The sequence below is a fragment of the Haplochromis burtoni genome, unplaced genomic scaffold, assembly GCF_018398535.1.
Source record: "Haplochromis burtoni strain Fernald_Lab_line unplaced genomic scaffold, NCSU_Asbu1 Contig_133, whole genome shotgun sequence".
Classification (NCBI taxonomy): domain Eukaryota; kingdom Metazoa; phylum Chordata; class Actinopteri; order Cichliformes; family Cichlidae; genus Haplochromis; species Haplochromis burtoni.
The window spans coordinates 1,246,447-1,261,572 of record NW_024582494.1 but is presented as its reverse complement, the minus strand read 5'-3'; the positions used below and the strand labels follow the sequence as shown (position 1 = coordinate 1,261,572).

Sequence of the window (15,126 nt, the reverse complement as noted above, 5' to 3'; positions counted from 1 at the left end):
TGTTCTCTGTTTGTTGCTTAGAGCACTGCCTGGGCTTTAACATGCGTGTTAAACTACTGTATGTTCTCTGAGCTGTTTGCAAATATTGGCTTGACTTCCTGGGTGTCACATGGAGGTGGGTGTGTGGCGGCTTTTTCACAGAACAACGTGTAACAGGGCGACTCTTTCTCAGCACCAAAACAGTAGTGTGTGACGTGATGCAACGACAGTGTGTTTACATGTACAATATACACTCACTGGCCACATCATTAGGTATACCTGCTCCCTGAGACGTACGTGGCACCGCCTCAGTGCATGCGAAGCAGATGTGTTACAGCAGCAGAAGAGCACATGGTGTGCCAGTCCTGTCAGCAAAGAACAGGAAACTGAGGCTACGGTCACCACGGCTTACTAAAATTAGACAACAGAAGATGTTTGTGTAGGTTTCTCAGTCACCCAGGTCATTTTTTGAGCAAGTGGACTTTTTTCTGTCTCTCTCTCTCAATCTAAGAGACCTTTTCAGTTCCAAAACAACTAAACGTTAGTTCCAGATATCATTTAACCTGTGGTGGGATTCTCCCCTTCGAGGTGCTTCTGAGAATCTTTGACCCTCTGTTAATCATTTAATAAGCTAACGGTCGTTACCGCCAAGGTATGAACAGTTTGTGAGACACTGTCCCACCCTGCAATCATAGAATCTATTCAGATGTGCCGAGGTGTCATTATAGGTGGCTGATAGCTGGCGGTGTAGGCCATTACTGTTCACTCCTCTCACGCTGCCTCGTTTTAATGATTCATGCTGGTGGTGATGGTGGTGTGGGGTACGTTTTCTTGGCATGCTTTTGGCTCCTTAGTTTAGCACTAAGGAGCCAAAGGTTTGAGCAGTGTTTAAATAAAACAGCTTACCTGTCTGTTGTTCCTGCCCATGTCCAGACCTGTATGACCACACTGTGTCACGAAGCTCAAACTGGTTCCTTGAACATTACAGTGAGTTCTCTGTGATCATGTGGCCTTTAAAGTCACTGCATCTCAGTCCAGTAGAGCACATTTGGGATGTGTGTGCTACTATCAATAAATATGGACCCAATTCTTTGAAGAATGTTTCCTGCACCCTGTTGAATCAATACCATGATGAATCAAAGCAGACCATACTAATATATCTTAATCTATGGCCTCGCCTCTGCAGTGATACAGACATTTAAAAAAAATGTTTATTCTAAGATGCTGTATGCTGAAAAGCCAACTTACCTCGTATCTACTGAAACCATTGCCAATGTTATTAATTCATCTCCTGCCCTTATTCTCTATTATATGTCAAAATATATGGAAAAAATACATTGATTTGGCCTTAAATTCAGAGCTAATAAAACAGTAGTTTCACAGTAGCATATTAAGAGTACAAACTGTCCTAGCTATCTGGAGTCTACAGTGTACCATAACTATGTTCATGGGTGCTCTTTGGTGTGAGCTTTTGTTTCCTTTGTCGTAATTGTTAGTTTAAAGTTACACAAACCAGCTCACACTGGATTTACAGTGTGACCCTCCCACTTGCAGGGATGGCCTGTAGCTGCTGAAGACTGCCGACACTCATGTGAAGGTTTCCTCATTTTCTTGGATATAGGAAGACTTGTAATTGCAACACAGCTAGAAGACTCGCCCATCACAACTTTATGATGTTCACTGTCGACTGTTGAGCCTCAACGTGCACGTGGACACAAACACACATACTGGGAAACAGATCAAGGCCATAAACAGCACTTTATGAAGGCTGTAATTCACATCTACTAGAACCTCCACGTGTTCTCTCGAAATATTCACTCATTTGTCTCTTGCCTCATTTATGACACAACCTAGCAAGAACATTTGTGGCAGAAAGTAAACATCAGGCATGCTCCAGTTCACAGCTGAACCTGTGACTTCTCCTTCGTTCTAATTAAGTTTTTTTTTAATGTAGGTGCTGCTCGCTGGCTCACAATGGAGCTCACACTGCCCTCACACTCCTGACTACAGCGCTATACAAATACATGCCATTTTTACCATCTGACACACTTCACACATGGATGCTCACTGGGATGATATATTATCAACAACCTCAGTTTGAAAATTAGTCAGAGACAAGAAGCATATTGCTCCTCATGCCAAAGAGTCAGATGATCTACTGTGGCTGCTTTTAATTTAATGAACATTAGTAGCAGACAAACTATGGTCCCAGCATTTTGTTCTTAAAATTTCACTGAAGTATGATAAAATAAAGGAAAAACTGAAGTACTTATAGGGAGCAGAACCCCAGACTCCAGTTTTCAGAGGGTGGGCATTTTGCCATGGCTTAGTATTAATATAATTATGGTTTTATTATCTTAAATCAGGTAAATGAAACAGTACTCGCTTTCTACAACTATCGTCAAAACATCAAATTAAAGAAAATCATATGTTGTACTGACTGTGTCACGTTTTTCCTTTAATTTGTCACCCCTAACTAGGTTCAATGACGTTCTAATTATTATTATTCCTCCTAATTTGACTTTCACCCGAGCACATGACCATACTGTAAAATATTAGTGTTATTTTTATGCATCCATTTGACACCATCAATGGTAGTTTTCCACAGGCCGCTGACTCTGCAGGTGGATTAGATGCTGAATGGAATAGTACGAGCGCCTCACCATCTGGCTCTCATATGGACATCAGTGAGCGAGGAAACAATAAGGAAATGGGTGAAAGTTACCGGCTTCTGATTGGCCGGCGAGGGGTTTGGGCGCTCTGCCCGCAGCTGATTGGCTGCTAAAAAGGTACACACAGAACGGCTCTGACGGCACGTAGCACGAGGTGGAAAAAGAGCACGAGCACGCCTGACCACGAGAACACACCACGCCCACGTTCGCTGTGACGTTGTAGAGCTCGGGCTGGATATAAATTAGCGCGCCTCCCGCTCGCAGTACTACGGAGAAACACGCTGAGAGCGAAACGGAAGGTTTCCGGAAGTATTTTTGGATCGTTTAAAATTCTTATTTTTAAAATTTGGGATTTTCGTTCTTGGTGAAAGTTGTTCGTGACTGTTTGAACGAGACCTGTCCGGAAGAAGCGAGACGATGAAGTGCATTATAGGAATTGGCGGGTAAGTTTGGCTAGCTTATCGCATTTATTTAACTACCAAGTCAACGGTTTTAACGTTTCCTTTTATCCGTTAACGTGAAAAATGGCTGATGTAAGTCGACTAAACTCAGTGACAGTGGAGCAGGGTCACGCTGCGGCGATGCTCTGACTGCACTGTGTGGTGCAGTTCACGTTATTGCTGGTGCAGGTTTGTTTTTGCCAAACTGGTGCTTCAGGGTTTTTGTTTTTTGTAATGGTGATTGTTTGTCTCAGATTCATAGATGTTATCATTTTTGGCCGAGTGTTTATCAGCTGCCCGCCACAAACCTGTTCAAAGTCACATCCGGTCCGGTCGGTTTGTTGTTATAAATCGAGCGGGACTTTTGAAAATTCACCGCGAGGTCGGCTCAAAAGTGGAGGGAGATCTGAGTTTAGTGTTGCCATAACACTTATTATTATTATTATTATTATTATTATTATTATTATTATTATTATTATTATGCAACATATTTAAATGTAACACATTTAAACTTAACTTGCTCCCCGAGTTTTTGTGTTTTCATTTGCTTCCTTTTAATAATGTACACAAATTTACTATGTTGAATATTAACAAAGCTCAATATAATACATAAATACTCGCTGCCATAAAGCTAACGGAAGGTCATTAATTTTGCTGTGGTGATAGCGGGTATTTTTATCACCCTGTGCCTTTCTGTTTACAGGGTGACTAATGGTGGTAAAACCACTCTGACAAATAACTTGATCAAGACTTTGCCCAACTGCTGTGTCGTGCATCAAGATGACTTTTTCAAGGTGAGTGTAAGCTAGTGGATTGTTTTCGGTTTTTTGTTTTTGTTTGTTTTCTTGGTTTTTTTTTTTCCCCCATGCTGCTTTCTCCTCTTTGGACACTGCGTGATATTTGCATTTCAACAAAATAGGAGGGCTTCCCTGAGTGGTACCCCACCCCATCCCCCCACTTTTTGTTCTCCAGATTAGATCCAGAGTTGTGTCTTTCCCTTGTTGTCTCGCCTCACTGCTTCGGTGTTGTTTTCCCTTCCCCACATCCTTGAATTTCTCCATTTATACTCCTCATCTACTTTTTCTTAAGATAGCTGTTAACATCAACTTCTCTTGTTATTGAGTCTTTTCTTATTTCCCTCTTTATAAGCACTACTACATTAGATGATGTGTTTTGCCCCCCAGTTTAGTCACAGCTGCATACTTGTGTGAACGGCTTGCTTTGTTTTGTGCATGCCCCTTGCTGTGTACCCTCTGTACTCACTTGTTTGGCCTTAATAACTCTGGCATGTGAGTGGGATCTGCAAGTGTTCAGAGCTGTGAGGTTGCAGCAGTGTTTTATTGGTCACTGTTATTTCAGAAACCCGATCAGATAGAAGTCGGGGAGGACGGCTTTAAACAGTGGGATGGTAAGACTTCACCCGAAGACTGCCAGTGACTCATTAATCTTATATCCACATAGCTGCCCATTTTAACATAGTTTACCTCCACAATCCATAATTGCACACAACCGTAATCATGCACATCAAAAGTTTATTGTAGCCTTCAGTAGCTCGCAAACAACAAACACACATCCAATAAATTACATTGTTTGCTTGGGTTTGTTCTAACCTTTTTCTCTCTTCTTTCCATCATTTTTTTTTTTTTTTTCTTGCCTCTTAATCTTTCTTTATAGTTATCACGGCGTTGGATATGGAGGCCATGACCAACACGATAAACGCCTGGATTGAGAACCCGGTGAAGTTTGCCAGATCTCACGGTGTCCCTTTGTCTTCTTCCTCCGATTTGGCCAACACCGACGAGCAGATCCACATCCTGATTGTGGAGGGCTTCCTGCTCTACAACTACCTGTAGGTTTAAAGCAGACTTTCATATCTTTTAATAAATGAAGTATTGTTCACACTGTGAGCACATTTGTTTGAAGTCAGTCAGTTAATTATCTACAAACCACTGATTTATCTGGTTTCATAAAAAAAAAAATATATATGATGGTGACACACATTAGGCGGTATGATTTCTGCCGTGTCACGTGTTGGTGTAGCGTGCTTACCACTCAGTCGTGTTCAGTGACGCCCACGTGGCCAGCTCAGGCAGGTCCTGCAGTTAGAGATAAGGCCTTCAGCAGAAAGATGCTGTCGAGGTGCAACTCTGACGCTGCTGCTGCGTGTTCAGTGCGCTAGTGATGACTGTCAGAGGTGTAGATAAGGCGCCATCTGAACAGTTGCATAACTGAACTCCTTTGACTCTGAAGATGTTGTACATCATTGCGTCACTTTTCTTTCTGCCTTCTAGGCCCCTGCTGGACGTCTTCGACAAGTGCTACTACATCTCGATACCCTACGAGGAGTGCAAGAGGAGAAGAAGGTGAACAATGAAAGATTTCACTTATACTGTGTTTCCTCTTTTCAAGTGGAAGTTCTCACTGTATTTTTGTCACTTTCAGTACGAGACAGTACACCGTCCCTGACCCTCCCGGCCTGTTCGATGGCCACGTGTGGCCCATGTACCTGAAACACAGGAAACAGATGGAGGACAGTGGCTTGAATATCGGTATGTAGCAGCTGGATTATGTGAGGACATCTTTGCCGTCCATGTATGTTGGGAGTAAAAGCATTAAACGTATGACTAAATCATTTTCTTTGCAGTGTACCTCGATGGCTTGAAATCCAAACAGGAAATCTACAGCCAGGTGTATGAAGACATTCAGAACAACCTGCTCAATCGTTTATAGGTAAGGAGGTGGAGGGAGTGTGCCACTGTGTCACTAATGTCATAAACCGTACACAAGTTTAGACATTTGTCTCCTACTGGGAACAGTTCAGTTGTTTGTACAGCTAAAACATTCAGATTTTGAAGAAGTAGATGCATCGTACAACCTGTACAAATGTTGATGAAAACATTAAGTGTGGCGTATGCAGACTTGTTTAACAGTTTTGTTTTCTGTGTCTTGCAGCAGGAGGACTCGTCTCCACACCTGTACACAATCTGTAAATAGACCCAGTGATTTTTTTTATTTTTATTTTATTTTTTTATGAAGGTTTTTTTGTAATATTCATTTTTTTGTAAATGGATGAATGAATGTTAACTTATCGTTGTCTTTTTATCATTTTTCTGATGATCAATGTTTCAGTTATTTCTGTGAAGGTGATTGTTGAACTGCTCGTTACCATTGCATTAAACAGCTTGTATTGGACCATTTATGTGCCAGCCACATTCACCTGTCAATAAAAGCATTATTTGCTGTTGAAGGGAACAAACGTGTTGTTGTTTCTGTCACCGTGACATAAAACGTCTGCAGATGACGTTGGTGTTGGATCACATACTGAATGTTATCAATGCTGCTTGTTGCCTTTAATCTTAAATCCTACAGCTGTGACTGCACTGAGCTCTTAAGAAGCCTGCCAGGGTCTATTAAAGCAGGCCTGCAGTGTGGAACTGATGACCGTGTGCCGGGCCGTTCTAAAATCAGCAGGCTTGCGTGTTGTGTAGCATTATGTAAGGAGGATGAAAATGAATCTTTCTGTGTTTAAAGAAGCAGCTCAGTGACGCCTTATTTAGAAGAGATTAAGTATATAATGTAAATTTATAAGGATTTGAGGGCTTTTTAAAAATAAATGTGAACAGGAAACATGGATGTAGCTATGGTCGTGGTGGATGTTTGTTGCTCAGCACCCAGTTTGTAATTTAATTTGAATTTTAACATTTTTATAAAACTAATTTTCTCAGTTATACAGATTGCATTATGTGAAGGGTTTCTACTATCATCCAGCCCGTTACAGCAGGTGCGGCCAACTCCAGGCCACGAGGGCTGGTTCCCTGCAGGTATTAGATCTCACCCTGGGTCAACACACCTGACTCATGAGTTCATTACCAGGCCTCTGGAGAACTTCAAGACATGTTGAGGAGGTCATTTAGCCATTTCAATCAGCTGTGTTGGATCAAGGACATTTAAAACCTGTAGGACCCTTGAGGCCTGGGTTTGGACACCGCTGCTCTGAGTACAGATGTGGTCAGTTTCCATAAATGGCTTGATGGCCTTTTAATGGTTTCTTTGAACTTTTCCCCAGGGTGAAATGATCGTACAGCTTTAATGACTTAAAAACAAGAATTTGGTCTATTTTGATTTCATATTGTGCTTTTCCATGCAGGTTTAAATATACACTTACAGCCCCACTAATATTAATGGATTACAACTTGACTAGATGATCGACAAGCTTCTGGCATATTCTCTTCTGGATACTGGACCATTCTTTGTGGCAGGCTTTCAGAAGGCCGTTACAGAAGTTAATGTCAGCCTGCTTTATCCGTTCCAAAATCAGTTTTGATTTGAGTTTTAATAATCTATAATCAATAATCAGTTGATTTGAGATGACATTGAAGACTTTGGAGGTTGTACTGTCTGGGAGCACCCAGAGCATGCTGCTACCATCACGCATGACCACTGGCATAGTGTTGTTTTTATACATGCATGCAAATCTTTTAATAAGTTGAGCTGAAGGTTCTAAAAATGGCTTTTAACCTGACGAGGTCAGAGCCCATTAAATTCTTGCTAGTGATCATGATTGGATACAGCTGGTGGTTTCTCTTTATCAGCATAAGGATTCGTTTCACAGCATTCGCCAGTGACTGTCTAAGAAGGAGAATTGGACACAAGTTGGGAAAGTCTCTCTGAGTCATTTTTAAACAACTGCAGACTCCAAGAAGAAGCAGGAGTCCTTCACACGCGTCACTACTTTGCCAAGGAAAACCCAAACTGTCACCCTGAGATGAAGGAATTTGGTTGTTTGATGGCAACTTTTCTTTATGGCTATCAAAAGGGGTTGAGGTGAAACTTGCTAAGAGGGATTTAACCAAATATTAGTGGGGTGTATGCATGCTTTTGACAATGAAAGTCAAAGTTGTGCACCCAGTTCCTGTTTTTAACATGATTAAAGATGTATGCTGTAGCATCATTCCACTCTGGAAAAAGAACAGTTCAAAGAAGTCATTAAAGGCTCAAACTCGTGATGAGTGCATGTAAACGCAACTGTAAATATGGGACATGCCACTTTGGTAGCTGAGGTTGTTCAGATAGCTGAAGGGGAAGCAAGTGGTAGCTGAATTTATCTGTTTGCATAGCTATAATTCTTTGGTGACTCGGTGTAGCAGGCAGTGCACAACCTCTCTGAAGGAGTTGTTGAAGTTTTTGGGATCATAGCCTCAACACGGATAACCAGCTCTTTGTTTTGTCACTGAGTAAATGCTGGATTTTGTGTAGCTCATTCCCAGCTAGACCCACAACAGTAGTGGGAAAACTCAGCAGCTCACAGTCATTTTTGGAAACCTTAATTACAGTACACAAACCAAGGTGAGCCATTTTTGCCTGCATCTAATTTCTAAACAGGAAATGCCCTTTCAGACCCGTATATCTGCCCTCCTGCATGTTTGCACAACACTGCACCTCTGAAATAGCTCATGAAGATGCCTGAGTGGGTCACGGACTAGCCACAAGATCGAGACTATTAGCGCGAGATTTACAGCGCATGAGGCCCAGGACACGTGCTGACATCACATACGCTTTCATATTTATAAATAGGGCAAAATAATTTCCCATTTCCCCCAAGGAAATACTTTCTCCAGACACAGAATGTGGTGGGAACTTCAGCTTATACTGCAGCTAAATATAGCACAGGTCAGACAGGTGACTGTATTTTAAGTGTCCTCTTTTACAAACTGGAAAGCAGCCCAGTGATACTTACAGCCTGGGTTTTATCACAAGTGCTCCTCTGGGTTTGTAGTGTGGCATATCCAGAAATAACACCCTTATATTCTGCCCTCATGCAGGCCTGCACTCAGATTTAAAAGCAAAAAATCTGCAGTGACTCAAATAGATCCACCTTCTTCTGTCACCATTTACAGTAATAATTCTTTCCCCAACTGCCAACTGCTCGTCATGACTTCAGCTGCAGGTACATGTAACCCATCATGTGAGTGGCGTGTGGAAATTGACTGACAAAATAATTGTGACGCTCTCACAGGTGGTCGTGGTCTGAACCACACTGACCTTGACTCCCGGTGGCTAAATATGACAGCAGTATGTGTGACGGCTGTGGAAGCATGCACTCGAGACAACCGCAAATCAAAGAAAACGCGCCTTTATTTACAAATTGACGCTGCGCTGTAGGTGCTGTAGGTGTAGTCACACACGTGAACCCGTGCACGATTCCCCACAGATAAACAGGGCCAGTGTGGCCCAGTGGCAACGTTATCCCGAGCTGCTTTATAGTGCAAACAAATCCGGTCTAGACATTTTCCTGCACCCACCTGACTTCATTGCTCCACAGCATGATTGGATCATGTGACTGCAACGCATCCATCAGCAGCATGAGGTCACACGTGATTCTAATCTATAGCTGCCCCCACCCAAAACAATAATAACACGACTGTGTTGCTGAATGTGTGGATCCCATGGTTCCAAACGTGCACGAGGTGCTGTGTGTTTAATACCTGAACACTGTCTGTTTGCTAACACGTGACCTGAAATGTATCTCAAATGAAACTTTGAAGGCTCTGAAAATGACTTTTTTCTTTGTTTTAGGGTGAAAATGATCCTTTAACTCACGATAAGCTTTGTTAGATATATTAAGATTCTAAAGTTGGGTAATGTATTGAGTAACTCTGACCTTTGTGTTGGAATCACACACCTGCTCTGAATCAAATGACAACAAAGTTTATTACCTATGGAAAATAAACTCTCTCCCCCCGTGTTGTAACATCCAGTGCACTTTACTGACAGCTGTTTACACAGAGATCAAATTACAGTTATAAAATTCTTTGTAATTCACATTTTACACATAACCCAGTTTCTCGTTTTGTGAAATATAACGCATGCTTCTGAATAAACTGTGGAAAGTTACGTGACAGGAGTAACACTGAGTTTGGTCTCTGCTGCTGAACTCATCTGCTTCAGGGTTTAACATCTGGACGTCTGCACACCTTTGTTGTAACAAGTGCTGAGTTACTCTTTTCTTCCTATTTTCCATCAGCTTCTGAAATACGTCCTCATCCTGATGCTTGTTTGAACTTCAGCGTGCCATCTTAACCGTGCCTAAATGCACAGACCTGCGTCGCTGTGATCAGCTGATGAGATATTTGTGTTTGCGTGCAGGTGAACAGGTGTGTACAGGAACACGGCTCGTTTATTCTGCATCTACTTCATTGCCACATTTTGTCAATATTTTCAGTTTGTTTTTTTCTTGCTTAAAAACGATGGATGTAATAATCGGTTACATTTGCTATTTTATGTGATGATTACTGTTACTTGAATACTTGCATTATTGCATTGCAAGCATTGTTAAGCTTGCTTACATAAGAATTGAGCATTTTTATCTTCAGCTTTAAAAAGAAATCTCTGAATTGCTGGTTTTGCTCATGTAAAGGTTCAGAACGCCTCTGCAGGGACTGAAACAATAGCACAGACATATTTGCAGCACGGGGCACCTACAAGAAAGTGAAAGAATGTAACTAGATGGCTTTTGTTAATGTTATTAGACGCATTATTAATTGAATTAATGCATTAATAAGTATGTAGCATTACACTGTTGCAGCAGTTTAGGTGGGACTGTGATTTCTTTCTTACCCTGACCTTAAACTACCAAAAATTTGTGGTGGAGTGAAAAGTTGAACATGCCATCTGGAAAGTTGCAGATTATAACTAAAAGAAAATACTCAGCGTGCTGGGATTTAATGAGTTGCACTGAGCAGAAGTTTCCTAACTGTAACACATATTTTTGCCGTCAGTGGGCGACTTCCCCTCTTGGCTGGTTACTCTGAAATAAACATCCCTCTAGTGGGAGCCTCTCTCTTTAACCTCTAAACAAACTAAAGACAGACTTCATCATGGTGTCACATTCCAAGTGTAGGACTCAAAGTTGGGAAAGATTTGTTTTTAAGCAAACGTGTCTGAATTAAAAACAGGCACAGTGTGCTACACAGGCTGAGACCTCCTGACATGCTGAAAGAATCACACCAAGCTGTCCGAGCAGACGAAGCCCGTACACTGTGTTTATAGTCGCATCCCACAAATTACATATGAAAACATTTGATTTTTACAGTGTTCTCTGGGCTCCAGGCTACCACACGATCTGCACGTCTGAGCAGTCAGACTGCGCTGGCATTAGGGCATAAGGTGGCAGCTGGATGCTTCTCGTCAGCCTCACTCACATTTTCAAATCTCATGCAAACCATGAAGGATATTGGCACACATATTATGGCAGAGCTTATAATGATAGCTGATGATCTTTCACTGACTCACTATTAGTTATTATTCCTGTAGTTCTCAACATCCTTACATCTTCTCTGTTCTCCCAGAACAGTCCAGACCATTTACATGTTGCCTGCTTCAACATTAGACATAAATCCAGTGTCCATACATCCACCTGTATACACAAAGTACCAGATTACGCTGGTATGAATGGCGTGCGCCACACCTCGCAGTTTAAAATAAGAGGAACAGGTTAATTGTTAATTGGCCCTTGGGGATAAATATAGTCTTTCTGACTGCACTGAACGTCTCTACATGCGCATTAAATCAGTGAGTTCTCAGTGTAACTTGAAACGTGTGTGATTACCAGTTTGAGCAGAACAACAGGAACATCAACGATGCTGACCAAAACTTTCGAGTCACTTCCTCTTTCTAAGATTTGTACAAATGCGGTGTGCGCGTGCCGTGACAGCACACGTAGAACTCACGAGACTTAAGACGGTTGAGTCGTGGCAGTGATGAGTCCGACTTTTAAAAAGTGAAGCTTTACCCTAGAACATGTATGTTCCGTGTGAGACAAAGGTATCTACGAAAACAGCAACGTACAAGCTGCTTATGTTCGGCACTTTTAATAATTTTAGCTAGTTTTGATTAGTGTTTAGATGAAGTAGTTTAAATTAATAAATTAGAAATGTGCAGTTTACACGAAATAAACACACACAAACTGACCATATTTTGATTTCCAAAAAAAGAGGACACTCGGCCCAGTCATGATAAACTTTAATAATACTGTTTTCTTGAAGAAAATAAGATAATTTTAAACATTTAAACGATGCCTTCTCAGTGCTGTTAGTGAATGGTGAAACAAAAAAATGTCATATAGGCTTTTACAAGTCAACAAGGGCAAAAAACCCCAAAACTTAAAGCCAGTGGAATTAAATAATGGTAGAGAAATAAGGCCTAATCTGAATGAGAAAAACGACCAGTACCGGGACGGTACGAGGGAAATTTCTTTTGCAGCTCTGTCCCGTCTGTGAGCGCGGAACAACTCACAAAGCAGCAGCTCAGGGATGACGTCACACATATGGGTAGGAAAACCCGGACATCTATCATCTATCTCGAAAATGTCGAAAAGAGGACGCTCTTTTAAACCCGGCTTTAAGAAAACCTGTGTGAGTTGTTCTTACAGGAGAAAGATCAGAGAGCTTCAGAGGCTCTCTGCAGTCTGAGAAACTCAAACTGTTCTGTCTGGACCATCAGCAGCCAGCGTGTCTCGTCTGCAGAGGCTCAGAAAACCACACCAAGCACAGATTCAGACCCATCGATGAAGCTGCACAACAACACAAGAAGGAATTTAAGGAAACTCTGGAGGCCTTAAAGAAGAAGTTAAAGGTTTGTGAAGAAGTTCAAGTGAAGTTTGATCAAACAGCAGAACACATTAAGGTCCAGGCCCGGCACACAGAGAAGCAGATTAAGGAGCAGTTTAAGAAGCTTCGCCAGTTTCTAGCAGAGGAAGAGGAGGACAGGCTGGCCGCACTGAGGGAGGAAGAGGAGCAGAAGAGAGGGATGATGAAGGAGAAGATGGAGGCTCTGGGCAGAGAGATAGCAGCTCTTTCAGACACAGAGCCGCAGAAGAGGAGCTGAGAGCTGAAGGCGGCTCATTTCTGCACAACTGCAAGGCTGCAGTGGAAAAAGTCCAGCGCTGCCCCCTGCTGGATGATCCACAGCTGCCCTCAGGAGCTCTGATAGACTGAGCCAAACACCTGGGCAACATCTGGAACAACATGAAGGACATGGTCTCCTGCACTCCTCTCATTCTGGACCCAAACACTGCTCATCCAGACCTTATCCTATCTGAAGATCTGAACAGTGAGAGGAGGAGCGAGGCAGCGGCTTCCTGGTAATCCAGAGAGGTTTGATTGGTTGTATTCTGTCATGAGCTCTGAGGGCTTTAACGCAGGGACTCACAGCTGGGATGTCGAGGTTGGAGACAGTACAAGCTGGATGCTTGGTGTGGTAGAAGAGTCTATCAACAGGAAGGGAAGCATAGAGTCTGGGCTTTGGGGAGTAGTGGTCTGTTTAGGTAAATACTCAACACGCTCACCATCAGCTGGATTCACTGCTCTCTCAGTTCAGAAGAAGCTCCAGAGGATCAGAGTGAATCTGGACTGGAAGAGAGGAAAGCTGTCGTTCTCTGGGCCCAATACTAACACACACACCTTCACACACACTTTCGCTCACAGGATGTTTCCATTTATCCAAACTGGGGATGATGTGAAGGTGTCAGTGGATGATTATATTTCTCATGTTGTTTCCTGTCAGTGAGCTGAAGCTGTTAAACTGCAGCTGTCCTCCTGCTGCCTCTTGGTTCCAAAGCCCTTTGTTTCTTTTTTAGTTCTCATTGTTCCTGCTCTCCACCTTTTCACACTGAAAATCATTTCACTGTTTCTCACTGAATGACTCCCCAAACCAGATTTGAAATTCATCAAGTTTCTAATCATTACACGTGGTTCATGTTTCTATTTGATGTGTAAACGGAGCTGATTTAGTTTGCTGGGATATGGACTGACATGTGTTGAATGGGAGCAGCAGAGTGTTGTTGTCTTCTTGTCTGTTTATGAAAACAAATAAATTGTTGAAACAATGATTCATTTTTAACTCCACATGTGAAATGTTTCTGATATTTGAATTCTGTTTGATGAAAGACTTTCATCATAACACAAATGAGATTTTAGTGTTTTACAGTTTTTCTCGATTGCTTAAACACATTTCTTCAAACTATGCCTCATATTGTCAAAACAGCAAACAGAAATCCACCCAGTCTCACCCAACATCGTATTCATCCATTCACTTCTGCTTCTCCTTTTCAGGGTCGCGGTGGGTGCTGGAGCCTATCCCAGCTGTCATAGGGCGAGGGGTACACCCTGGACAGGTCGCCAGTCTGTTGCAGAGCTAACACATAGAGACAGACAACCATTCACACTCACACCTATGGGCAATTGAGATTTTTCTAATTAACCTAAAAAATCTTGCATTAACATTTGCAAATTTGCATTAAATTATTAGCAGCAAATGACTGCTTCTTACCCTTTTAATTCCTATAGAAACAGTAAGAGTATAGATTTTCACATACTGCTTCTGCATTGTGACTCAACCTTTGCTAAATAAACTTAGATGTTGTGCAATATGTGATAATCTGAGGTTGTATTTACTCATTTTAATATTATATTATATTATATTATATCAGTGCAAACAGTGCAGGCTTCAGCTCTGGGGAAGAAGCTGTTCCTCAGTTTGGGTGGATTCCGTCACTCACAGCGTTGTTAGCCCTCTTGTGCGCGCAGACTGCAACCCCCCCACTGTGCTTTGCCCTGATATCTGCAGTGTGAGGTTGGATCGCTCATTCTCATCCTCACACTGATGCCACTTATTTCGGTCTTTGTTTGACATAAAAGGGCATATTTGTCACTTTATTGCAACTATATTTGCACTCTTGAGCTCCTTCATTCACTGACTGATCATAAAGTTATTACTTGCGTTATGTATTCATCCTTTTGAACATAATTAATGAAGCCACATGTAATCACTAAAATGTGTATTTTGGGTACAATAAGAGAGTTTCAGATGGAATGCTGTTTTGTTTAAATGTCACCAACTTGCTGATGCCCACGGTTGTGAGTGCGGCTTCTTGCTGTACATGGGTGGATGGTTGTAAATCACATCACAGATGCCAAAAACCTCTCAAACCAAGCCCCCTTGCCGGTGATGCTGTGCGCAACCTCGTGACGGAGTCG

The 15,126-nt window shown here is 42.1% G+C and overlaps 2 protein-coding genes across 3 annotated transcripts in view; both read left to right on the top strand.

Moving 5' to 3' along the window:
• Positions 1–2,901: 2,901 nt before the first annotated feature.
• On the top strand, positions 2,902–6,347 carry mibp (muscle-specific beta 1 integrin binding protein). 2 transcript variants are annotated; one of them, XM_005930926.3, is made up of 8 exons: positions 2,902–3,094; positions 3,795–3,885; positions 4,451–4,499; positions 4,766–4,940; positions 5,383–5,454; positions 5,534–5,640; positions 5,736–5,821; positions 6,044–6,347. In XM_005930926.3, exons 1-7 carry the CDS (start codon positions 3,069–3,071, stop codon positions 5,819–5,821), a joined length of 606 nt encoding a protein of 201 aa, XP_005930988.1. In that variant the 5' UTR covers positions 2,902–3,068; the 3' UTR covers positions 6,044–6,347. The 2 variants fall into 2 exon arrangements, with proteins under 2 accessions (XP_005930988.1, XP_042080174.1); XM_042224240.1 differs by lacking the exon at positions 4,451–4,499.
• A 6,769-nt stretch (positions 6,348–13,116) lies between these two features.
• Positions 13,117–15,126, top strand: part of loxl5a (lysyl oxidase-like 5a) — an 18,355-nt gene continuing 16,345 nt past the window's right edge. Inside the window, exon 1 of the mRNA XM_014336383.2 lies at positions 13,117–13,201. Within this exon, the coding sequence (XP_014191869.2) occupies positions 13,117–13,201 (85 nt within the window). The remainder of the gene's footprint in view (positions 13,202–15,126) is intronic.

What these genes read in the sequence shown, in the direction of transcription:
- mibp (XM_005930926.3), top strand. Translation starts at nt 3,069, where the DNA reads ATGAAGTGCATTATAGGAATTGGCGG. An exon ending in ATCAAGATGACTTTTTCAAG is followed by an intron (nt 3,886 to 4,450) that starts GTGAGTGTAAGC and finishes CTGTTATTTCAG; the next exon opens with AAACCCGATCAGATAGAAGT. An exon ending in GGACAGTGGCTTGAATATCG is followed by an intron (nt 5,641 to 5,735) that starts GTATGTAGCAGC and finishes TTTTCTTTGCAG; the next exon opens with TGTACCTCGATGGCTTGAAA.